The following is a 27,940-nucleotide window of genomic DNA, read 5'->3' on the forward strand; positions in this document are numbered from 1 at the left end:
GAACCTATACATAGACAGTAGGTACATACTGCTTAAAATTTAAATGTAATAATACTTATTTTTAATTGAAATTATGACTTGTATAGTTATATATAATGGTTATAAACTTATAACTGATAAGATACAGTCAATTTCGATTCGGCAGGTACCTATTAGTGCAATAACTTTACTATTCTTCAGTCAACGAAAGTTACTTTTTTATTTTTTTTTGTATACGATGTAATATTAATATACCTAAAAAATAAATGACACAATAATTACTGCCTATATTTTTCAAGGGTAAACATCTATACACGTTTGTTATTAGTTTATTTTTTGAGTGTCTAGTCGTCAGTCGATATTTATTGGCGTAAATTGAACCTCGACGAGCTACTGTGTTGTAACCTGATTTTTTCAAAAGTCTAAAGCCGCGGTTGAGTGTCTAATTGATCTGTCATAACCGATGTAAACCAATACTGATCTGAGCAATCCACCTACAGTGGATTGAGTACTCCGTGCTATCGCTAGTGCTTTTTATTCCGCCAATGCAGTTTTTTAAACATAATAAAACCTATAATTTTGGGACTGACTGAGCTAACTATCAACTATGGAGACTGAAGCTTTTAATTTTTAATAGGAAAACAATATTGTTATATCAAAAGCAGGTATAAACATTTTTAAAAATATTTTTTTCATAAAATTTGAATTTTATTGGTACAAAAGAAAATGGTTTAAAAAATTATGTTTAGTAATGTTCAAATTATTAAATCTTGAAACGCATCCATTAGACCGGATCAATAGATCTATTATATATCTATATTATACATTTATCTATCTAGATCTATTCATCTAAAAATTAAGTGTACATAATAACTAACTTATAACTATATAACTACTTGTTTGAAAACTTTATTGATATTCTCAAATACCTATCTAAATTTTCAAAGAATATACCCTGAAATTTAAAACGTATGTACATAATTGTTATTCTAAAAATCAAAAAAAAAATCATAACAATAAAAATCGTTTAGCATATAATTTTTTTTTTCAAAAATTACTTGCAATGCATAATATACGGTCAAAGTATAACTACGGTTATATCAGATATAGGTGAATATTTAATATCTTATACATAATATAATACTCTATAGTCTATAATATACAAATATAAAATATGTATATATATATTTTATTTTTCTGTTGTAAAGTCAGTCTATACAATATCATAATTTATAATATTTATAAAACAAAATATAATAAATATTTCGAATGTCTTTTTTTTGTTCGATCACTAATTTACGTATTATAATATATTTTTGAGTATAGTGATATGTGTGTACCTAAATGTATACATATTTTCGACGGTTTCGTACACTCCGGCGACAGTCTGAATAGTAAGTTCGACAAATATTATCAATGCGACGGAGTAATATTATATACAATATAATATCGTTTGAAATATTGTAATGTGTCTGTATAATTATTATATTATATTCAATTATATTATTATAACGTGCCCAATGCGGATGCTGATGATGCGCTCGAATAGGAATAACAATATAATATATATTATGATGCATCAGCTGCAGTGGATGGTCGGTAGGTGGGTACAAGGATATTTTCATAAGCTACACAGGTTCAAGTTTAAAGTGTTCGGCGATCTCCTTTAGCGTTTTATTTTCAGTTTCTGGTAGACAAAAGTAGAAGTACACGAGCCCGACGATCCCTACGCAGCCAAACAAAACGAACGTGTTATAGAAGCCGATAAACTTCTCAAGGTCCATGTAGAACTTGGTCATGAAGAAGCTGAGGAAGAAATACACCGCGGAACAAATACTGCAACCCAGGTTTTTACTTCTGGAAACAAAAATTCAAAATACACATTAGTTAAATAGGTACATTATAAAAACTGTAAGGTTTGAATTTGGCTGAAAGGCGAAAGTTACAGTAATATATTATAATTCGGTGTTTTGTGGTTTTTAAAATCTTCTAAACACTAACAATTACTATTTAAATATTATATACTATAATATTAAACTTAAGAAAACTCGATGTCAGCCTTTTTTTTGACATTGACAACCTATCTCTTTTACACTACAGTGACTAATGATCACAATATATTATTGATTTATATAGTATGTGTCATACTATATTACTAAGCGCGGACGGCACACAATAGTGATATTTCATACGACAAGCATTAAAAAAAATTGCCTATATCAACTCCTTTAATGCGATCGGTATCGAACCATAAAATTAACATAACATTTATAGGAAGGTAATATTGCATTTTTACATATAATTAATAAACGTGAAGTGAGTTACACCCTACGACCTAGTTATGGAACATTTTGGTTTATCTAAAAATGTAGTAGCCATGTTTTAAACTGAAATGGAGCCCCTGCACGGTTAACGTAAACTATTTTTTTCCAAATCAAGTAGCACAGTGCACAATGTACATAGTGTACAAGTGTAAAATATATTATTATTTTATACGTACTTCATCGGGAACACTTCACTCATGAGGATCCATCCGATCGGCATAATTCCTAGTGACGAGGATAACGTTGAGCCGAAAAATAGTGCCAATTTCGCCCAGGACGTGTACTCGGTGTCCGCATAAAACTGTCCAATAAAACCGATGAGTAGGTAGGACATCGAACAGACGGTTATGGTTGATAGCACGAGGCATCTCTTGCCCAGCCGGTGAACCAACAGGATTGTGAATATGTTACCGATGATGCTAAATGCGGGGTAGGCGGACTGCGCCAGACCGAAAATAATATATATATATATTAGTAGGTGAATAGAATAATTAAAATAACGTTCAAATAATAATAATAATATTAATATAATATATACAGGTCTAAAATTTATATGAAATATGGAATTTGTGATAAAAGTTACTGTTAATTACTGGTAACTGGATGAATTTATTTAAACAGTGGTTATAGTTATATTGTTTGATACTTATTAAATAAAAATTAATAAAATTATACATTGTGATCACCAAATTGTCAACAATTAACAAGCCATCGTTACTCTAATTTTTCGATTTTTAATAGGTGGCTATGGTGCACTCGGGGTGCGTATTTGCCCACCGAAATACTAAAAAATCCAGGTAGGCCCTCTGAAAATTTTAAGACCCGAGCCCCCTACTAGATAGGTAGATTTTTCGCTTAGATTTAATAGTATACAATATTTTTAAAAATTTTAATTAATAAGTAATAACTACCAATTATGGTGTCCTAAAAAAATAGAAAAATACGTAAAGGGGAAATAACGATTTTCGTCGATAATAATTTTGATAATACAACTTTTGGTGAATAAATTTAAGTGATGGTAAACCTATATTATGCATGTGTTCATTAAAAAATAGATATAGTATAAACACTCGCTGACTGATAGATATTATAGAATATAATATAGTAAATATAGTAATATAGTAATAGGTAATTATAGTAATTATAGTATACACAATATTTGGCGTTTGCCATTTTGACTTTTGCTGTTTTATTTAGTACTTAATATTTGTATTTTATTTTTTTGTTATTATTTTTATTTTTTTTAATAAAAATGTAGATTCCGTTTATTAGTTCATCAGACGAAAAACTATTTAGTATACTTTAAGAAAAATGGTAATTTTATTGTCATGTTGTAGTCACTACAACGTAGTATAACAAATATAGGTAAATAACTTTGCTATGTTATAGGAATGAATGAAATACACGGGAATCTTAATTGATATTAAGTGAGCCCTTATTGTATTTAGTTTCCCAGTAGAGAAAATGAACACAATTGGTACCTACGCGGCTACGCGCCTGAGTGCACCGCACCAAAACTTTTATGATCAAACCACCACTGCAGCTAACCACAAACACGAAACTAATAATTTTGATTTTGTAAGAATTTGTCGTACTCCAATTTCAATGCTTGATGATTTTACAAAACAAGATTATCGTTCGTGACATGCACTTGCTTATGATATTGTTGACGAGATAAATTCAGAAACTTTTCCGCGTTTATATTATGATGACCCAAATGATAAGAATATGATTTTTTCGACCATTCGAAGTTCGAACAATAAAGAATATTATATTTTAACTTTACAGGCGATACAATCACGGTTTTTGCTATTATTTTAAAAATGAAATAATTGTATCATATTATATCAATGTTAATAGTAAATAATACCGATATAGATTCTATATCACAGAAATATTTAGTACAATACGAAAATACAGGACTTTTTTAAATGTAAAGTATAAACACGAGAATTTTAGGAAAATACCATACAGCATAATATAGCAAATTTATATTCGATAGAATTCTTTTTATGTTGTGATTTGAATATTAAAATTTATAGTGATGTTAGTCAATTATTATAAAATTTAAAGGTGAAAATATTATCTAGGCCATAGGGCATTTCGTTGGTTTTTATTTATATTTTAATTTTAAAGTAACTTATAGATACACATAATTATGTAAGTAAACTATAATAATTTTAACATTTAATTTGCTTTATAATTAAAATACCAATAAAAGACTACGAGAATTTTTAACGATAAAATTTTACGATAATTAACCTATTTCATATTTGTCTTCAATTTGATAGCGGAGAAACTCAACTTTAAATTTAATTTAACGACATTAAATTGTTCCTGAAAAACATAAACGCTGTACGTTAGTAACATAGTGAATATACATTCTGATGTAACGTCCTCTTAACAGCAGTGACGTGGAGTAAATACACTCATCTACATTTATTTTTAGACTATTATCGCGGTCGCTATACAATTTCGTTGTAATGATAATCGTATTTTATCTTTATCATTATTATTTATAATCATATTAATGATAATAATAATTGAAAAAAATAAAAGATAAATAATTTTTAACCTATTTAATTTATATATTTAGTTTTATAATATTATTCATGGGTCACATAGGATAAATTGTATTATATTTAATATTATTTATTTATTACATTTTTTTAATTTATAAGCGTAAATCAAAGTAGTTTAAAGATAAAGGAATAAACCATTCGTATATAGTTATGTACACTGTACATATACAAAATATACTAATTAACTAATTAGTTATCACTTATACACTAATAAAATTAGTGCCATTTTTGTATTACCATTGCCCACGCAGGTTCTACTTGTGTGTTGAACGAAGCAAATATATTCATCAGATATGGCGCATACGGTACCCCAGACATTATGTTCGAGAAGAATATGTAAATTAACATGAGTTTGAGTGGGCTCCAAAGTCCCGGATGTGAAAAGCTACCCAGAGACTTCTGCTTTGCTTCTTCTGAAAACCCCGTTAAAAATACACAACAATTAATATTATAGTATAATATTATATTACGAGTATATTTTAAAAACATGCATAAGTATATAAATGATTTGTAGAGAACCAGGCATGTTGAAAAATGTATCTAAACATCAGCGTCATATCTCAAAGGGTATCAAATGCCTAAATTCTATTTGTCCTAACTTAATCATAAATAATAAAAAAATATATGAGGATAAGAGTATTTCGTGCATACTACCTTCAAACGAAAAATATCCTATAAAAGCATTTGTATTGTATAACTATTTGTAATAGTGATCTTAATTTATCGTGACGTGAACGTCAAAGCGATCGACGAATTATATGGTATTTCTTATTTACCCGATTTGGCCGATAGAGAAACGTATTGAACCATTTCATGAAATTCTGTGGCGCATTTCTCTTCGCTTACGTATCCCCGAAGCTTCATTAAGACCTTTCTTGCTTTGCCAATCTTCCCTCTGGACAACAGCCACATCGGCGAGTCGGGAGTCTGCGTAGAATAAAATACACTGTTAGTGGTTTCGGTAGTTCGCTTAAGTAAATTCAAATACATATTATACACGAGGAGCTTCGTGCAACGTAAGACACTCTTTGTATTTCTCATGTTCATATAACAAGTGTCGAATTAATCATCTCGTATACATATTATGTGTATATTATGTAAGTTCTTCAAATTTCGTACTACGCATTAATATATTAAAAGCGAAATTTGTTTTGGTTTATCACATAAAAATGAAAACAACGGAACATTAACATATTACCAAACGTATTAAAACGTGCGTTTCTGTAGCAGTAAAGACTCACTATCTAAGGTGGATTTCGTGATGGTTTAAAAAACCATGTGTATATGTTACGATTGTTACGGTAAAAGTATTAATATGTAAAATATTATATATAGTGGAATATTAAAAAAAAAAATATGAAGTTAGTGATGACTGATGATATCGTTAGACTTTAAAAAAAAATCAAAACCATATGCCCCTCTCCAGGGCAAACTGGTATTTTTTATATGAACTAGAGGAACTTACCATTGACAGTGTGACCATGTTGGCCAGGGGCACGGCGACTGTGATAATCAATGACTGTTTCCAGCTCTCGGTAATGGCGTACGCGGTGGAGACAAAAAAAAATCCGACGAAGTAGAAAACGTTCAGGGCGGACGTCAACGAGCCCCGGAGCTTAGGCTCGCAAACCTCGCCACTGTACGATATGCTCAGGCCAGTGGCGAAACCTGTGCTGAGGCCCATCAGCATAGAGCACGCGTACAAGGAGCTCACTGTGATCGGGAAAAGGATCACAACCAGCACCGAAGACAGCTGGATGAGATTTGTGAGCGCCATGCACACCCTGTGGCCTAACCGTGCCTGGACCAACGACAAGAAAAGACTCCCGATGGGTGGTGACAGGTATACCAGACTTCCTACGGAAATAAATAATAATATACACAGTTTAATAAACAATGGTACATAAAATATCACTACAATCCTAATAGTATGTATATTGCAATACGTTGTACATACGTACTGCCCTGCTACTGCGAAAAGCAGTAACTAAAAAAATATCAAAAATGAGGTTTTGATGTCATATTGTTAATGAGATTATTCTAAGTATAATTTTATCAAGGTTAAATACACAAAAATTGACATCTAGTAGCTTAAAATGCAACTAAAAAAAGTCGTAACTACAATACATCTACAAAAATCGTACTTTTCCTAAAGTAAAACGCAGTAATTATCAGTTCCTAAAATTAAAAGCAGTATTTGCATTGAAGTTACTGCGTTTACCATTAGGATCAAAATATTAAATGTTGTTACTGCGTTTTCTTCTATTAATACAACAACTTTATTATTATCATTTGCCGCGCAACTGTCGTAACTTGTTTTTGTCTATCTAAGTATCTAATGATAACTTGGCATTAAAATGTATGTTTAATTATTATTTTTAATATATTTATTTTAATTGTTATTATTCTATATAATTACATTTATATATAAATTATAATTATTATGTCCGCCCCATCAAACAGAGTCAAAAAGTTATTAAACCATACTAAATCTAGTATAATTATTAAAGAGACAGTTAAAAATAACGCAATCAAATGTAATTCCAATGTAACAATGCAAACGAATCAAGAGTCATAAAATTCAAATAGTACAAAAATGGATAACTAATATGATATTGATAATAGTGATAATACTGCATTTTATACATTGCACCACTATATGATATAATGTGAGTAATGCTAAAGAGAAAAGCAGTAACTGTAATATTATATTATTATGTGAAAATTGTCAAAAATAATTTATTAATCACAAAACTAATAGCAATTTTTGAATTTCTAGCATAAATTTTCATCTATTTCAGTCAAAAGGTGTACTTAAAGTTAAAGTTTTCAATTAATTAAAAAAATTACAAAAACACAAAAGTTTAAATTTCGAAAATGGTGTATACAATACATAAGACATTTAAAATCCTATCACAGATTAAACTTCTTCAGTATTAAAAACGTTTTTTATTTTATTTTTCAATTTATTTTTATTTTGTTAAGTCTGTGGCTTTGCGAAATAAAATAATATTAATGTAAGATAAATTAAACGGTTAAATGTTTTACAGAGTAAACAGAGTTAATTAACCAAGCATACTCATTCCATTTTTCCTTTGTAACAATATTATTATTATAATTATAATTTTTTGAATTTTTAAGTATGCTTTATGTATATTTTTATTACTTACATATTATGTTTCTTATACCATTTAAAGAGTAAGTTATAGAGATACAAACTATTTTGTTTTTAAATAATTGTTAAGTAGATGATTTTTTAATTTTTTTATTATATCTATTTAAATTACAATTCGAACGATCGTCATAATACATCTTAGTCCAATTACCATATATATCAAACCTATTATTATGGATCTAGATAGATATTAATTTTCTAAAATAAAAAAATGTTAAGGGTGATGCAGACTGTTGGTTCTTTTTAAAAACTATATATATATCGCCAATGTTTATAGTATTTGCGAACATATGACACTTAAGTATATTTAAACATTTAAAAAATCATAATTTGAATAATTAATACATTAAAACATAATTGTTGGTGAATCTTCCTGTATATATTTAAAAGAAATGTATTCTACAACATAATTTAACTAAATTGAATACATGCCGAATCCCACTCGATATTATATTATCAATCACATAAGGCAATATTAATAGTTATCAAATATTTTATTAATATACACTTTTAAAAAAAAAATTTTAATCATATGGTTATCATTGATTCGTGCACTTGAATGTAAAAGGTTATAGCAGTTGATTGCTGTTGAATGTTCATAAATAATTTTAAATATGTCGGGTTGCACCGTAAATAAATTATATATAATAAAGCATCCATATTAAAACAAGTTCGGGGTGAAGTTCAAGTTATCATAACTAGCATGTATAAATAATATAATGATTAAAAATCTGATAGCGCTCTAAAATATTGAAAAATGTTTTATAGTACCTATTAGAATGCCTAGTTATTATTAAGTGTCATTTATATCCGTCTTATACTTTTATATAATAATTATTTTTTGCACAAAAAGTAATATAAACAAAAATATTTTTTAAAACAATGATAATGATTTATGTGTGTTCTAGCTGATGGGGAGAGAGGTGTTTATATACAAGTTTATTATCTATTTAAAAGTTATCATTATTATACTTTAAATTTGAGCTCCCGTTTAAGATTCATCTCAACCTAGATATTGTCGTATCTAATTATAATTTGTTACGTATAAATTTCAATCATCAGTTTTGATTAAAAAAATCCTTATCTATAATTCAATAGAGACTTAAGACCGAAATCATTACTTTTTTATAATACTTTACGGCTGCAAATTATGTTTGAATAATACAACAACAATTAGCACGTCTCATAGCGTGACTAAGACGTGCACCGTTATCGTCTTATCGATCATAAAATAATATTATATCATATTGGTTTAATTTCATTTACATTAAAATAATTTCTATTAACGTTCAAAATTGTTTTTCTTATGACCTTGCGTTATGCAATATAATTCAGCGACTGGCGGGCATGTATGTTATAAATTATAATATTTACCTAAAGGCTCCTGTTTTCAGATACACTAATTTAACCAAAACAAATTATTTAATTATCGGCTAGTATAGATGAAGCAGACTAGAGATACCTGATTAAGTGGCCATTAGTATATTATTAGTATAATGATATGCTACTGTTTTCAGCAAGTAAGAAATGATTAAGTACTATAACGTTATAGTTTATTCAGCTTTTAATGTTCATTAAGATTTTCAGTTGGTTAGTTGGATAAGTTTTAGTGATGTTGACAAATAATTATTATTATTAATTATCAATTTAAAAATTATTACGTGATAAAATAAACAAATTGTTTTTACTATAAATATCTTTAAGGTAGGAGGTCTATGCGCCGTCTATGCTCCATCCAGCCCTTCTTAAATTACGTTTATCGTCAACCTGCATCAAATACTACATCGGAAGTGAAAGTTTCGTTATGTACTCTTAAAAGGGTTAAATCATATCTTAGTTCGTCCGTGAATGGCGTTCGTTTAGATTCTTTGACTACCTATATTAAACATTGAAACACAGCTATTGCTGAGTTATAACGAAATAAATGAAGACTTCATCAGAACAAAAGCTAATCAAATATTATTTGATATTTATTTATATGATCCTTGAATAAATTATATTAGTATATTAACTACTTGATAAATAGTTTACTTCAATTTTCAATATTATAACTTAAAATTTATATAATATATATGTATATATAATTTTCTTTAAGTAGTATTTGATAATATTCTTATATAACATTGTATTATGTAATAGATAAATTCAGTTGTTTCAAATACAATATACTAAATTAGGACTAGGTAAGGTAATAATGCATGAGGTAATACCCAGTATCAAAATTATATATACGCCTCTGTACATCGATAATATTTATGAATATATTATATTTAAACTAACCATTTTTATATTTAAACTAAATCTTGAAATGAATTAAATAATGTTTCAATTTTTGAAAATACCAAAATTATGAAAAGACAAAGTTAAAATTAAAGATGCAAACACAAAAAAATCAATAATAATACAAGTAATAATGCAAATATAACAAACGTTCCACCATTATGTAGAATTTATATAATTTCTCGTGTTTAATGAATTTGTAAACTAATGTAATGGTTTAATATGAAATTTAAAAAAATGTGAACGCGGTAATACCGACTATCTTTTATTACTATACCGTCAAATAAACTACAGTTTATCACGTTTATGTACATTTACAAGCCAACAATAAAAATTTATCTTTTTGATTTGTTATGTATTATGTATGTTATTGAAAAATTGATTTTATTTCTGGTGGGCTAAAGAAAAAGTTCACCGAATCTATAAATAAGTGAAAATTTCACCTATAGAAATAATATCAATTATTCATTAATTTTCAAAAAGTATGTGTAGTAAGTAGAAACTAATAAATTAATTTATTTTAAAATGGCGGTTTCCGTTTTAATATTTAAAATATTTTTATACATTAATAATTTTCTGAAAAAACTATAGGTACACCATAATTCTATATTACCCAATTTTCATATACCTACCTAACTTATGTCCCACATTAACATAACACCAGAATACCTATCTATGCAAAATATGCAATATGTAATACCTATACATTTTTAAGAATACGCGAATCAATGGATCCAGTTACTAGTATACATAATGAATATTGATATTTTTAGTCACACAATTACAAAATTGCGAACGCCTGAGTACTGGAGATGTTTTAGTATTTTAATTTACAGGATGATTCATTAAGCCTGCGCTGTTTTATCTTGTAAAAATGCTATATTCTCGATTTTTCAAATCCTTATATTTACATTATACATCTAAATATCTACATTTTTTTTTACATCTGATAAGGATATAGCAATACAAATTTTTTTTCAAACAAAATCTATTCATTTTTAATGCAGTTTTTTTTTTAATGTTAATGTGACTAAATTGAAATCCTGATATATATTTATTTAGATTTATGTACTAAGAATCTTAAAACTATGATAATAGTTTTAAAAATATTATTGGGGCTATACGATTTCATTAATTAATATATTACCTTATCTGTTTAAATTTTATAATAATATCAATATGTAATAAAAATCTGAGTACTTATATAATAATTACTAGACTAAATATTACAATTATTTTGTATTTTATGTAAATCCATTATTAAGGAATACACGTATTATATAAATACATGTAATTTTATTTTTTAATAACTAGAGAAACTAATCGTTCCAAATTTGTTTATTTACATCAACATTAAAAAAAAATCATCTGCTCATCAATTTACTGTAAAAATAAAAAATTGGTTACAAAAAAGATGTAACGTTACAAAACTACTTATTTGAAAATATAGACTAAGTATATTCAACAATCAGAACTTAATGAATGCATTATGAACGGATAAAGAGCATGAGTAATGACTAATGAGTATGCTCATGAGAATCACTCTGTGGCCTGTATAAGAGGGCTGAAATTTAAGCAGGCTGATTTTTTTTCTTACCACTAATCCGTTTTTATTTTGTTGACCTCCCCATCCCTCATCACTAAAAAAGAATAACTCAGTGTTAATAAATATTATAAGTCAATCTATACATATTTTTAACGCAAATACAATTTTTTGTTTTTAATGAAATGAAAAACTATAGGAGAACAATAAACACTTATTTCTTCTTTTCTCAAATAACACCCTTACTACGATATCGTATAGTATTACGCATGCCATGAAAAATAATATATACATATAAATATTCTATCGATTTTTTTACAACCTGAGATTATTATATTTTGTTATTTTTCTAGTTTTGCGATGAGATAATATTGAATGCCTTTTGACCGTTTGATCTCTTTTCTATGGTTTGATGCTTCGCCACCACGATACACAAGTACACAACGACAGTAGAATGGTCAACGGTCACCGAACCGATTATTGATTATATTATTTTATCGTATGCGTTAAATGTAGTATATTATCAAAAATATTATTATTATAAAATATATATTAATATTATATTGTTTGCTGATTTTTGTTATAATATCGGTGATTATCAGCCCCGTCGTTTAAGAAGTATTCCTGTTATAAATTCAATGTATCTACTTATAGAATAAATAATAATAAATCAATAGCACTTCCAAGCGATTTCTAAAACAACTCACCGATCCATGATATCTGCTCGTCCGTTATACCGGGCACGGTGTTGTCGCCTCTACGGTTTAATGCCCCAATGATTATCGTCGGCATCATCACGTCTATTCCTTGTTGGACGTTCAAGAAATATGTTGTCGTTAACACCAAACACTGTTAAAAACATATTTTATTAGATCATTAAATCAACAATAAACGTCATATGAATATATGAACACAATGTGGATATATAATAATATGTGTTGGTGCTCCACATATTTCGTATAACATAGGTAGCTATGTAGGGCTCAGATTCCGTCGATTTTTTTCAATACTGTACTCTATTACTGAGCGAATTACAGATATATTTCATCCGAACACGAATTTGAAGTTCATACCACAAAATCATCTTTTATAAATCCACCAAGTCATGTGTACATTCAATAATTTGTAAGTAAATGGTTGGTATTTTCAATGTAATCAGTTTTAGTATATTTTATATCAACAACATCCGTGACTCAATAAATAGAGTAAATAAAACCATAGAACCAATCTGGTTTTTAAATAAATTTATATCGTTTATAGGAAAGTAAAATACAATAAGTATGTAATATAATGTACATATTATACAAATCACTCATGTCGTGAATTATTATCAACAATTTAAAATATATTTTAAATAAAACATTTTTGAGTTGATAAAAAATTGTATTATCTATGTATAGGTAGTTATTAGTAGTGATGACGTTTAATTACTTGTACTAATGTGGATTTTATCCCGTAACCAAAGTCCACTCCTTGTTTCATTTGTATTTTCGTTACTCTGACACTGAAAGTAATAAAATTAACAATTAATTAAAAAATTATGCGTGAGATAATAAATTATACAAAGTGCTCAATAGTTGACTAAAAATATATAGCACATACATTAAAGTAAATAAAAATATTTTTATATCTCTATAAACGTAGGTACATAGTTTTCAAATAATTTTTTTTCACGGGTCAAACAAAAATAATACATTCTGGAGCCTGGACATGATATAGGTATAGAATATCGTTTTTTTTTAAACTAAAATCAAGTTCTAAGTACTCCTATAAATTGTAATGTAAACATTTTTATTTAAATGTAAAAACCTCTCATTTGTCATTATATTTATGTAATTTTATTATTTATTGAGTTCCGCTTGAGTCTATTTATATATAATGTATATTTGACAGATTAACGTAAAAGTAACCACTCAGTATCTTATAACATTATAATTAAAAACTAAATTATATCCTTATTATTATAAGTGTTTTTATTATTTTTACAATATTTAGTTTCACCAAACACAATTTTGAAAACAATTATACAGATATACTGTTTTGGACAACTATATAATATTAGGTACGTATAATATATCTATACTGCAACACAATAAATATTTAACGATGAAATGTTATCTATACTTGTAAAAAAAAGTAGTAAGTTCGTTTTTCAATGTAACAAATTAAACAGTATTAATTGAGCATCCAAAGCACACGAAAATGCAAGATTATTGATAATTTTTTTAAATGAGTTAATAATTTATAGAGATCAGTTTGATAAATTAATAGAAGCAAACATTTTATTAAATAGTTAGAAAATAATTCATGAATTTAAGCATAAATGTCTTAAAACTACAAATAAAATGTTATCACGAGTTTGGTAAGGACCATAGATTAATGAGCTTAGAATTTTTTTATAGTATCTAATTATATTTTATTGTTCTCTCAATAGTATAATACATTTATCTGATTTATTATAAATCTAATCTACAGATAACCCTACGTCCCTACACTTTATATATAGTATCTTTAATAATATTTGTTTAGCTTTTATTATTTTGCAAGCAATAAAAATATCAAGTCTATCTGATTCAAAAGTTTCTGTCAAAACAACAAAATACCTAAACAACATAAATTAAACATTTATTGCGGAAATTCATAGTATAGAAAAAATTCTAACTTGGTTAATATAAAATAATTAATATATATTATCATAATGTACAATATATATTAAAATACTTTTAAAAAAGGCATGTTGATAAAAACGAAAAAATAATAAAAATACATTTCTTGTTTGGAAGGCTAAATATGATATTTTAAACTGTTTGTGGACATAACGCATACCGGTACTTAAACAACAATACTATTTATACACTTTTAACAATATTATTACATATAATTATTATATTATTGTTGCAGTTTTGTTATTATCGTTATGGAACGCCGTACATAGTAAATGTATTCAATCGACAACGGTTATAAAAGATATGCAAAATATATTATCGCATCAACACGCGTTGATCATTGTAAACGGCAATTTAGTTGTTTTGTTTTTTTAGCTTTGCAGGAACATAAAATCTTTCATTTAAGACCCAACTTCATATTGAACTAACCATAAATAAATCAAATATGTAGATATTATTTATGTATTCAATTTTACACAGACGCGTGAGTAAGGTTTGCTGGTAATTTAAATTATCAGTATTGATATAATATATTTAAAAAAAATTATAGTCGTCGACGAGGACAAGAATGTTTTTTGTTTTATAGATTTATTAACTTTAAACAAACAAACACTTTGCACTGGTGTACCGGTTAATATAGGTTATTTTAGAGTGCACTATGATCAAAATCAAAACACGTGTTCGTGTTGGACAAAAAAATGTAATCAATGTCGAACAATGTGTAATGGTTGTATATTGTATACAATAGTGTGAAAAATGAGTTAAGACTAAAATACTGAACAAAAATAGAATTTTTTTAATAGACTTAAATAACTTTCACAAGATTTCGTACTAGCAAATTATATTATACGTACATCATAATCAATTATTAGTATTATTATATGAAATGAATGCGTTAAGTAAATTTGAATTAAATGATAAATTAAGTAAATATTTGAAGATATAAAGTTGTTTATTTTTAAATTATTAATAAGATAGGCTGAGTTAGTTTTTGACAAAACAAATTGTATATAATATAATATTATTTTATTTAACATGATTCACTATTATTAATAATTACCTTTATCTTAAATACCTAAAAGTTATAAGTCAATAATAACGTACAGTAAAAAGGTGTGAACAGTAGAAGTATAATTATTATACGCGGTAAAAATAAAATATTTTGAAAATTTTATCGTGCACCTAATATTGGCAGTAAATAATAATATACGTATTGCGAACGGTTGTTTCAAACCAAGTTTCATAGTATTATACTATTCTTATAGTATATACGTTTTATGTTTAATTGCCGTTTTCTGAAGTAATTTTATCATAAAATATTTACTTGTTTTTTAAGAGCACAATGGGTGTATTGCAATAATTACATTATTAACAAATTTTTTACGCAATAGGAGTATACACTTCAACTGCGAGCAGGTATAATGGTATAATAGTAGTATTATAATGCATATTGTGTCAAATTAATATACATTAGACATTAGAGTCAACATACCAGAGTTGATACTAGATATATGCTGTAAGGTGTATGTGAATTTTTTATTACAAACTTTGAGAATGATCACTAACATGTGAACGAAATCACTTATTTAGCGTTTTGCGAAACATACGCAAATCTCCCGCGGGATTTTTAAAAGGTATTTACGAACTAAGACAGCTTTAATTACCATGATAAATCTTCAAACTGTTATTATAATGAAGTAACGTTTCCTTTATGAGACTTTTCGTCAACCCACAGACTTATAGGTTTTTGGAGATGACATAGATTCTCGTGATGTATTTACTAATACAACATGTTCATAGTAAATGTAATGCTAATTGTTGTGAAATAATTTACAAAATGGAAAATAGATTTTCTTTTCCATTTCACTAACATGGATTCATACTCGATGTTTGCGCGGAAGTATGTTATGTATACTTACTTGTTCCTTCCTAGTTAATTTTTGATTCATATATGGCCTAACCGCATAAACTACTATAAGTATTATCTCAAGTATCAAAATACATCGTATTGGTAAAAAATGAAACACATTACACGGAAATCTCAGTATGTGACTGTCAATTGAATTCTCACAAAGACATTTTGAAATAAATGTGTAAAACTATGAAAATCGAATAAGTAATAGTCGAATACATGCAGCGAGTAAACAATATAGGTTTTATAAAACAATTTAGGTGCACAGTAAATATTTTTGTGTGAGAGAAAAATTGTTAGTCATCTATAGAAATGAACTCTGGGAGGATAATATTATGCATATTTCATATTATACTTACGTGATACTCGAAAACACACTGTACACAAGAGACAATTTTGGATTTCGGACATCAAAAAAAGTTTTTTGTTTCTATATTTTTATAACGATTCAGAAACGAATCTCTATATATAAAATATATAAATATATATGTGTGTGTGTGTGTGTGTGTGTGTGTGTGTGTATGTGTAATTGTAATGCAATTTCAAACAGAGTAACTTACTGAGCCGAAAACTATAATAAAATATCGACCGGTGAATTCCAGAGAAGTGAATATTGCAGCTCTTCAGGTTTTGTTCTCACGTGGTTGATTTGTAGTGCCGTTGTGCAGTGTTCAGCAAATCAAAGTATATCATTTTATTATTTAATTAATACAACCAGGTAATTAATAACGTTTTATCATTAATAAGAATTATTAAGAGAATAAATTATTAAGAATTATATATAATAGTTTACATATTTATTCAGCACGCGTACGCGATTAGTTATAATTTGTACGAAATGTCTACTGGATCATGTTTCCGATATCTTACCGGTCAACGCGTTGGTCATTCAAATTATACTGTAACAGTTGCTGCAATTCACCGCTATAATAATTGTAATAATATAACATGTATTAAATAACTATTACTATCTAATATATATATATAATATTTGATACAATGTATGGCACGAAGTTCCATTGATAAAGTTTTATAATGCAAACAAAGGTTATCACAAATATTCGTTTCCATCCTGATAAACAAGGTAAACCTACCTACACTGCAATTCTATAGTAGGGATATTATAAAAATCGTGGCTCGTATAATACTTATTATCTTGATACATTTTCATAATTAAAAATTAGCAATTTTTCTGTATTGAATTTTTGCTTGTAGTGCTACGGAATTGTGAATGGTTTAACCTTTGAGTTTTGTACCTATGCTTAAATTTTTCATTTACACAATGTTTTTAATGAAACTAAATTTTAAAGTGTTTGAAAAATGTTCGTGTTTTTGTATTTAGAATTATTTTGTTATCTTTTCAATACAAATTTTAAAAAACCATTTCTATAACTTTTTTATGCTGTATTATATAATAAAACAATCAATCTTAATCATTGTGCATACTTATTATGATATACGTATAACTATTTTTACATAGTTAAATATGACCATTAATTTGTTAATATAAGTAGATATTGAATTCACCATCTTTAAAGACCTTTATTTGTTTTCACTGATTTACTTGACCTAACACGAAAGGTTTGATTAAAACAGCTACTCATTAATGACTTTTGACTTTATTATATTCAAATTTATTCTTTTTACCAATTAATTTCACTTGTGTACTTTTCTTGTACTTACTGCAATTTAATGTAAAAACAATAGTGAACAGAATCAAATATTAATAACCAAATATAATTTTTACTTAAACTTTGCTTCTATTTTTATATTTAAGTTACCGCTATATCATGTATTATTTCAGTTTGTTTTTATGTTTCCCACGTACATCCTATATTCTATAGTTTCTATTCACCATATGATTAATTTTTAATTTTTTTATTATCAACGTGTAACAACTTTGATGATTATACTTATGATTTTATGTGCGTATGTGTATAATGAAATCCAGCTTAAAAATTTTAACTTTAGACATTTTTTAATTTTTCTTGTAAGAATTTCTATTTGTTTTTCAATATAAAAGTACCTATATCAATGAGTTCTAAACGAATAATCATACAAATCAATTTACGGTGTAAGTAATAGGTGTTAACTATTAAAGTAATTATACTAATATACTAACTATCAGCCATTTCTGTAGGATTTTTTAATAGATATTTGTTTAAACATTTTAAAAATAAAACTACGATTGAAACATTTTTTACAAAATCTATAACCATTTACCAATTGACTTACCTCGTCTGCAGTCATCGCTCACCATTCTTCATTAATTTACAATGAATTGTAATATAAGCTAAAATATTTATTCTTTTTGTTTATACGATATTCCAATAAAAATATTATTTTCAACTTTTCAAAAAAATAAAATCGATGGTAAAACTATTTTTAAAATTGTTTATTTTCAAGTGTGCCGCTTACTAGATATTCTTAATAGTCACAAACAAGTTGACATATTACCTTAAATGCAATTAAAATTAATAGGTATATTAATTTTATTAATATTATTGTTTATAACATAATTATTGTTCGGTTGATGTTAATGTGCATTTTTATGGTAAGATTAAAGATAATATATAAAACAACATATGACTTTGAATGGATTTTGTTATCAGTCGATCAAGCCATAATGTGGTTCGAATTAATCACAATGCGCTACATCTAAATTAGATTCAAATCTTAAACTTTAAACTATAATAAAATAATAATATTATTTAAATCGATTTGTTCAAACTAATCAGATTATACTAATATAGTGTTATTTTATTGTTATTGCACTTAATTAAAATGAAATCTTTTGTCGTTACGACAATATGGTTACAATGCAATGATATTTCAACGATATTAATATTTTTACTCAGTAAATGTCATTTACAGAGCAACCCTTATTCTTAAATACGCCGTCCGCTAAAAATAGCTTTGTATAGACCACTAAATTATTTCTAGTGCTTGACTCGAAATAAGAACCGGAAATACGCTACTAATACTATATGCTTTGTATACCTATAATGACATAGACTTAGACTTAATATTATAATACGTTTATATGTATACCTACCTACAAATTCTAAATTATTTATTTTTTTAATGAAAGAATAATAAAATTTATATAAATAATAGTGAATTTTTATGAGGAAGCATTATGTGAAAAAAATCTAATCAAATTCAGAATTAGGTATTGAGCACGGACTATATATTGGTATAATATTATACCTCATAAATTTGATACCAGAACGTTCGCACTCCAACATTAGAAGGTAAATAGTACTGAACACTGAGTAGTGTTTAGATTAGCTCAATTGATAATATTGTTTTAAAAATAATGATGACGGCCAATAAATATGTGTTATTTTATTTTGCATTTAAGAAGTGGCGAATTATTGATATCTTATCGATTTAACTTGATCTTAATAAGAATATTATTGCATAATATTTTGATATCTGCTCTCTGACTCCAAACGAAAAATGCCGAATAACGCCACTAAAAACTGTTTTTAAAATCCAATGATTTAAGATTAACTAGGCTTGTTTAAAATAATAATTAATAGCATTAAAAATATATACCTTAATACCTACACTAAAGATAAAAACTAAACGCATAAAAATAATATAAACCAATCTATTTTACATAAGACGTCATAATAACAATACATAATATATGCGTCTTAACTTACAAATTAGGTATATACTATAATACTAATACTAATATAAAATAATAATAATAATAATAATAATAACAACAAAAATAGTCACGTTTAAATGTTGACGCATAATATTACTGTAAGCTGGTCTGTACATCGATTTTCGTGTTTTTGGACTTAAAATGTTCCGAAATCTCGTTTAGTGTCTTGTTCTCGGTCTCCGGGAGCTGAAAGTGCAAATACACCAGACCAATTATACCTAACGCCCCGAACAAAACAAAAGTGTTGTAGAAACCCGTGATCATTTCGAGATCCAGATAGAATTTGGTCATCAGGAAACTCAAAATGAAGTATGTCGCTGAACTAAGACCGGCTCCGACGTTTTTACTTCTGAAACACGACAACACGATGAGAAAACTTATAAGAGTTACATCGTATTTTTAGCTATAAACAAAAAATGTACTACAGTGAGTTTCGATTACTTTAATTTCTATCAGTGGTTTGTAGAATCAATAGTTTATATTTAAATCAAAACATAAAAACATATATTAAATAATTTAAAAGGAATGAACTTTTATTAGAACCATTGTGTACCGTAAAATTGAATTGCTTTAATGCATGAATCAGTCAGAGAATATTTTAATTATAACAATATGACTTATCACTTTTGTAAAATAGTAAACTAATAATATGGAAAATGAATTATGTCATGATAGTGCGTGTACGCTTAACCATTGTTCATTGGTTTTTTCTTTGTCGAAAATTGTTTTCAACATTAAATACCTATAATGTAGGTTTATGTAGTAATATAATATATAGACTTTTTTCGGTTAATAGAAACAAAATGACCTACACCAACATCCATCATTAAACGGAACTCACTGTTATAAGACTTGTTTAGCATAATATCAATAATTATCAATTATAATGTCACGACGTTGCTGTTTATGCATTAAAAGTGTCTAAATTATAGTTATTATGTAGGTATATCATATAGTGAACGACGTGTGCTTACCTCATTGGGAAAATTTCACACATGAGAATCCACACTATAGGCATGATTCCCATAGACGAAAAAAAAGTTGACATGAAAAACAATACAATTTTTATCCACGACGTGACCGGAGACGAAGGCAATACATTTCCGATGATACCGATGGACAGGTAACAAATTGAACAAGTGGCCATTGTGCACAAAGCCAGAAATCTCTTTCCCAATTTGTTTATGGAGCATATGGTTAGCACGTTACCCGCTACGCTAAACGCCGTGTACATCGTCTATATACAGTAAATATACACACGAACTCATTAATATTATCAGATTTTATGTTATTTATTAGCATTTTATTAATTTTACAGTCAACAACTTAGATGTTCAAAGTTTCTTTTTCGATTTACGAGATTTATTTTAACATAGGTACCTATGTATGTTTTTGGACTATATGGAAGTATTTTAATTTTCTGACTCTAACCGATTTTGGGTATCGCTAAGTATCACTAATTATTATATTTTTGGTTTAACTTAAAATTTTAGATATCTAACACCTAACCTAAGATACCTAAATTACAAAATAATAACGAAAAACCCAAAAACATATAATATATGATTCATACATTTTCCTTGAAGTAAAAAATATCGAATATTTTATTCCAAAAATTGTATACTTAACTCTTCTTAGCCCCTATCACCCAATCCAACACCCCCCCTATCATCTGTAGTTTAACTCTAGAATATAGAGTGCTTTATTTATTTCCCTCGAGTAATATATGAAAAAAACATTTATACTTTCATAACATATAATATATTTATAAACGTAAATTAAATAATATCATGTGTGAAGATTGTGAGAGCTTGATTTATTATTATTATTATTTTGTGAAATTAAAGACCTGTGTTTTATACAAGACTCGTAAGAAAATTTTCTTTCTTTTATTTTTAACCAACGCCTCATCCCTTGAGCCAACATCGTGGACTTTTTATATATTCAGGTTTTATTCCGCAGTTTAACATCTATCTGTATTTTGTACATAGTATATTGGAAATAAAATAATGTAATTCTTAAACATGCTGTACGAATTAAGTGAACATTATATTTTAATAATAAATAATATTTTCAATATTGACTAACCGTAGCCCAAGCAGGATGAAAAGACACTTGGAATGTATCGAATACGGATATCAGATACGGTGTGTACGGTATACCGGACAACAAGTTGGTAAAAAAAATCATTATTATGAGCAGTTGCAAAGGTTTCATTGTTTCGGGTTCAATGAAGCAATACAACGAATCTTTAATAGAAGACATTTTCTGTTTTTCTCCTGAAAAAAGTTGAGCATTTTAAAAATAGATAAGTATATGTAAATACACAGTATAGTAATTTCTTACATACGACCAAACATGTATATATTGCATATAAATAGTTCAATGCATATGAGAAGTCATAAGCTGAGTTTTTGTGTTGTATATTATATTTTTTATCAGTAAAATTTATTATTATAACGTATAATAGTCACTCAATATATGCCAAAACTACACAACGACGAAAAAATTAAAAATATATTATGATTCTTTTGAATATTTATAAGATAATGCATAATTTATGATAAAATATCAAAATTATGTTTTAAACAAATAATATGTTTAATTATTACATAATATGATAAAACATAGAGTTTCAGTGAATATTTTTGCATTTAGGTAATTATTAAATAAATAATTTTTATTAATGCGCATTGTTTAAACTAAATGAAAATTTTCATTGCAACAAATATTATTATTATACATACTTTTTCTTATAAAAAATTGCTGATAATTCAGATAATTGTATTATTTTGTTATTGAAATACACATGCATTAGTAAAGTTCTCAAAAACGTTGTCTAGAGTAAAAATTGACTGTATGCGTTATTAGATTATTATATATTTATTATTTATATTAAATAATAACCATCTGTTGGTAAATTTTTCAGATTAATTTCGGACGCGTAATGAACCATGTCCCGAAATTCAACAGCACACTTTTCCTCGCCTGCGTCACCTCGGAGTTTGTTAAACGTGTTTTTCGCCTCATCCGTTCTACCACGGGACACCAACCACATTGGTGAATCTGGAGTCTGAAATGTTATTTAATTTTTAATTTTTAATTTCATATTTGTTTTTCCTTTAAACTAATATTATGATTATTGTACGATTACAATATCATCGACCATCGTTAAATGGAAGAGCAAACGCAATTGTTACAAACTAATCAATGACATTTTTAGTATACAAAAAAATGTTTTATTAATATTAAAAAATAAATCCGTTAACAAATACTAACCATCCTACTGTATAGTATATGATGAGTATGCCTCGTCATCGAGTAGGTCATAATAAAGGTCGTGTTAAATTTTAATTCATTAATAAATTATTGAAAAATGATTTTGAACAAATTATTAAGATGACTTAAGTTTTTGGAAACAATGATTATCAAATAATTATTTAAAAGAAAATATTTAAATGTTCGCGAATATTGGTATTTTTTTCCCGATTACCTTAAAAATAACAGATATTTTTCAATTTTTACCTGCCAAAATATTAATCACATTTCATTCTAAAAACTAAAAACATTCCTCGAAGACCAAAGTTGATGGTCGAAGCTTTTTTTCTACTAGATAAAATGTCCTCAGGCACAAAATTACATAAAATCAATATTACATTCGCTCCACTGAGAATTTAATATCGAAAATCACTATTGTTTTGGTTTGAATGTAGATTTTCATATCCCTCCCGCCTCATGTTTTTGCGAATCGTTATTTTAAACTCGATTTTAAATCGACGTAAAAATCGATTTACTTTCAAATATCGTCCATCGCAAACGCGTCACACGTACTTACCTTAAACAAGACCACAACATTGATGAGCGACAAGATCGCGGTGTAGAGGACGGACAGTCGCCAGTCGGCGGTGACCGCGTACAGCATGGTGATGCACAGGTAACCGGCGAAATAGAACAGGTTGAGCACGGCGGTGAGCGTGCCGCGGAGTTTGGGCTCGCACACTTCGCCGCAGTACGACAGCGAGAAGCTGGTCACGAAGCCCGCGTTGAAGCCCATCAGTGCCGAGCTGGCGTACAGTCCGGCCGGACCGTCGGACAACATCAACGTGGCCACGGACAGCAAATGCGTGACGTTGGCCACCATCATGCACGTCCGGTGACCGAAACGGTCCTGCACGAAGGATACGACCACGCTGCCCACCGGCGGGAATAGGTAGATGAGACTTCCTGCGCACATATTTAAGTCGGGATATTAAGCATGATATTATTATACGTATATAATGTGGTTAGATTGGGTCGGGCGAGTTGAGGTTTATAGACTTCCCGCGCCCACTGCTCGTATACTTTATTTATTATTTCGACAAGTTATCCCGATAAATAATAAATAATATTTCGTTCTATACATTTTTTATATATATTACGATTATTTTACATAGCGTAGTGCAAATGGTGTGAGCTGCAATCTATCAAGTACGATGCGAATAATATTTTTTGAATTACAACAAAACAACAATAACTATACAATCGTCGTTATTTTTCGTTTAAATATCTGATTTCGTATAAACATTTTAACTAATTGAAATGATTATAAAAAACAAATCGTACATAATAATATTTATTTTTGAGTTTTTTTGTTGCTGATAAACAACTTAATTCTGTATTAAATTGTAAAATTTGAATTTCATACGTTTATGAAAAGAAATTGTGCCTATATATTTTCGGTATTTTTAAATTGTAAAGTATTACTTATGAGAAATCTTACATACATTTTACATTCTATACATCTTTCAAATTTTTTTTATTAATCATAAAATGTATACTTGTCACAAAAAAACCAATTCTGTAAAATATATATAAAAAAAATTATGGCAAATAAACATTGTATAATCCGATTTGCTAAACATTTACGCGAAAACATGACACGACAACTATGTCATTCCTCGTGATGATTCGACTTTCACCACGTACCTCCATGAGATATTATTAAAGCATATTCTGTTATACCACTGTGGTATTTACGCAAAGAATGTATTTATGCGAAAAACATATTTACTATTATATTATGTTTAAATGTCTATAACACATGTTATCATGTATGGTTCTATTTCATATTTTATATAATTATTATGTAGATTGATGACTAAAATGGCGTGCGTTTATAGCACCCTCCTCCCCCCGCTTCTAAAAAAGAAAGTTATATTTATTTATTATAAAATTGAAACACCCTCTCTAAAAAAAAAATCCAGGCTACGTGCCAAATTGAAAGTATAATACAATATATTATTCAAATAAACCGATACAATAAAGTACAGCTAGCGATCCATCTATAATCAGCTATGTTTTTTTTGAGTAAATTGTAATGACTTTTTTTTTTAATCAAATGTCGCTTACATCGAAATATATCAACATATTAGTTTAAATATAAAATATATATATTACACATAGGTAACTTAGTATAATGTATACGCGATATTGTCATTATTGTAATCGCGAGCAATATACTATTTTGACTCTCACCTATCCAAGAAATCTGTTCTTCCGACATGTCGGATAGAGGATTGTAGCCGGTGTTGTTGCGTTTGTCGGTCACGGCGCCAATGATTATCGTTGGTGTCATCATATCGATGCCAACTTTCATACTAAAAAGATAGGTCGTTGTCAATGCCACGATCTGGTACATAAAAAAATAATCAACAAGAGTGATCTTCGTATCATATTAATTGAATATCGTAAATCTTAGCTGAATTCAATAAATTCAATATAGATAATGTAATGAGCTATAGCAATATATTCTTCAAAACAATATTATTTTTTTAAGTATTTGTATTTTGTAATATATGTATATCCCAATTGTTTGGCATCTTAAAATTTATAATAATCCATAATAACATACTATTTCCGTTAATTTGTACATTTTGGATTATCTAACTATTTTTTATTCCCCAATAACTATATAATAATAAAGACGAGCTCAATAGTACGTTTTGGCATACCATAAAAAAGTACATTTTAGAATAATTTACGAAAAAAATATTTTTTTATTATCTATATCAGCGGTTCTCAAACTTTTTTTTTTACGTACCACTTAACTATATTATCAATCAGTCGCGTACCACTAATGATTAAAAATAGAACGATCCAAATTCCAAATTGTATAGTTAAATACATTTATTTTAAATAATAAATCAGTAAAATACTACAACTGCAGTATAATTATTTTTTATTTATTAGTTTTTTAAAATAAGATATGAATTGGAAGAAATAATTGAATGGGTTTATTATCCAAAAACGGCCCTCCGCGTACCACCATGAAGTCTTTCGCGTACCACTAGTGGTACGCGTACCACAGTTTGAGAACCGCTGATCTATATTATACTTCATAGAAAAGGTTCATTTTGGATTAACCAGTCACTTTTAATAGCGTATTTGACCGGGAAACGGTACGTTTTGATCTATTATTCTAATAACACCAATTAGAACATTCTAAAAGAATGCACAAAAAAACATTCTTAGAATCGATTTCTAGCAATTTTTCCAAAAAAATCGATACATAATTGGAATTTTAAACTACCTATGGAAAAAGTACGCTTTGGATATCCACCCCTGTGTTATCATCTAAACGTGACCACCATCATTTATAAATTATAAGTTTATTGCACCTACCTGTGCTATAGTGGAATTGATTCCATAATTGAAATTGTTTCTATTTGATTTCATCGAAAATATTGGCCACTTCATGTTTCCTAATATTATCAACTATACGGTACAATATTTAATATTTATAGGTTCGTGACAATAGCAAAATTTGATGTGTATATTTATTTCAAACCTTCTTTTCGAAGAATTATCTGGAATTAAAATGTATACATTTCAATATTAATAATATTATCAAAAATTATGTTTTACGTTTATCCTCCTCACGCATCTGCTGTTGACAGTGTTTGAGAAAAGAGTTTAAATTCCACAATATTTCCGTAAAAATTAGAAAATTGATGTATTTTACTTTAAAAGTTAAAATTACCAATACTATACTATCAATACTATTATGTGTATAATAATTGTATGTATAATTGAAACATTAATATGGTTCGAATGTAGCTGTACATAAAACTGATTGCAGATTATAGTTAAAAATCATCGAAATATTATGAATTATTATTTTATATTCATAATTAAATGGAATTATTAATATTTTAATGTTTATATCGATATTCTATTTTAATTAAAAAATATTTTATTTAACTAATAAATAATTTATTCTATTAGCAATTTTTGTACATTTAAAATTATACGGAGGGAAATTAATATAAATTGATTAGTTATTAACAGTTGAATTGCAAGAGTAAAAAACTTTGATCACAATATTTTAGTAAAAATATTATAGTAAAGACAAGTATAAGTATACATCTAATCAAAAATAAGTTCTAACCTAAATGTTTTATAGAATAAATAAATAAATAAACTTTAAAGTAATTATTTAATTTGAAAAACTATGATTCTGCCTGATTTTAAATATACCTAATTAGTAATTATATAGTTGTTATAAGCGATGATCGAATGACTATTTTGAAAACAAATGAATCCGAAAACGTAATGACACGTCATATATCTCCGAACTTTATAACACACGATACCTACAATATATTTATTATATTATTACAAAATATGAAACACCGAAACTCCGTTGTATTATAAATATGTGCATTCAATTCGACATGACTGCACCTATCGATGCATATCATAATACTAACGAGTTTAAAAAAATGCAGTGGCCGCGTACAACCTGTAAGATACCTACCGAAG

The 27,940-nt window shown here is 27.5% G+C and overlaps 1 protein-coding gene across 1 annotated transcript; it reads right to left on the reverse strand.

Moving 5' to 3' along the window:
• Window positions 1–1,139: 1,139 nt before the first annotated feature.
• LOC132923252 (uncharacterized) lies at window positions 1,140–27,869 on the reverse strand. Its single transcript, XM_060987113.1, has 14 exons — window positions 27,656–27,869; window positions 26,801–26,985; window positions 25,655–25,808; window positions 23,976–24,364; window positions 23,048–23,213; window positions 22,229–22,419; window positions 21,115–21,377; window positions 20,255–20,489; window positions 12,591–12,732; window positions 6,351–6,742; window positions 5,662–5,812; window positions 5,123–5,298; window positions 2,480–2,742; window positions 1,140–1,836 (listed from the first exon to the last, which is right to left on the reverse strand). The coding sequence occupies exons 2-14, from the start codon at window positions 26,873–26,875 to the stop codon at window positions 1,608–1,610; spliced, it is 2,826 nt and encodes a 941-aa protein (XP_060843096.1). The 5' UTR covers window positions 26,876–26,985; window positions 27,656–27,869; the 3' UTR covers window positions 1,140–1,607.
• Window positions 27,870–27,940: the final 71 nt, after the last annotated feature.

Source organism: Rhopalosiphum padi, chromosome 2, assembly GCF_020882245.1.
Source record: "Rhopalosiphum padi isolate XX-2018 chromosome 2, ASM2088224v1, whole genome shotgun sequence".
Taxonomy (NCBI): Eukaryota; Metazoa; Arthropoda; class Insecta; order Hemiptera; family Aphididae; genus Rhopalosiphum; species Rhopalosiphum padi.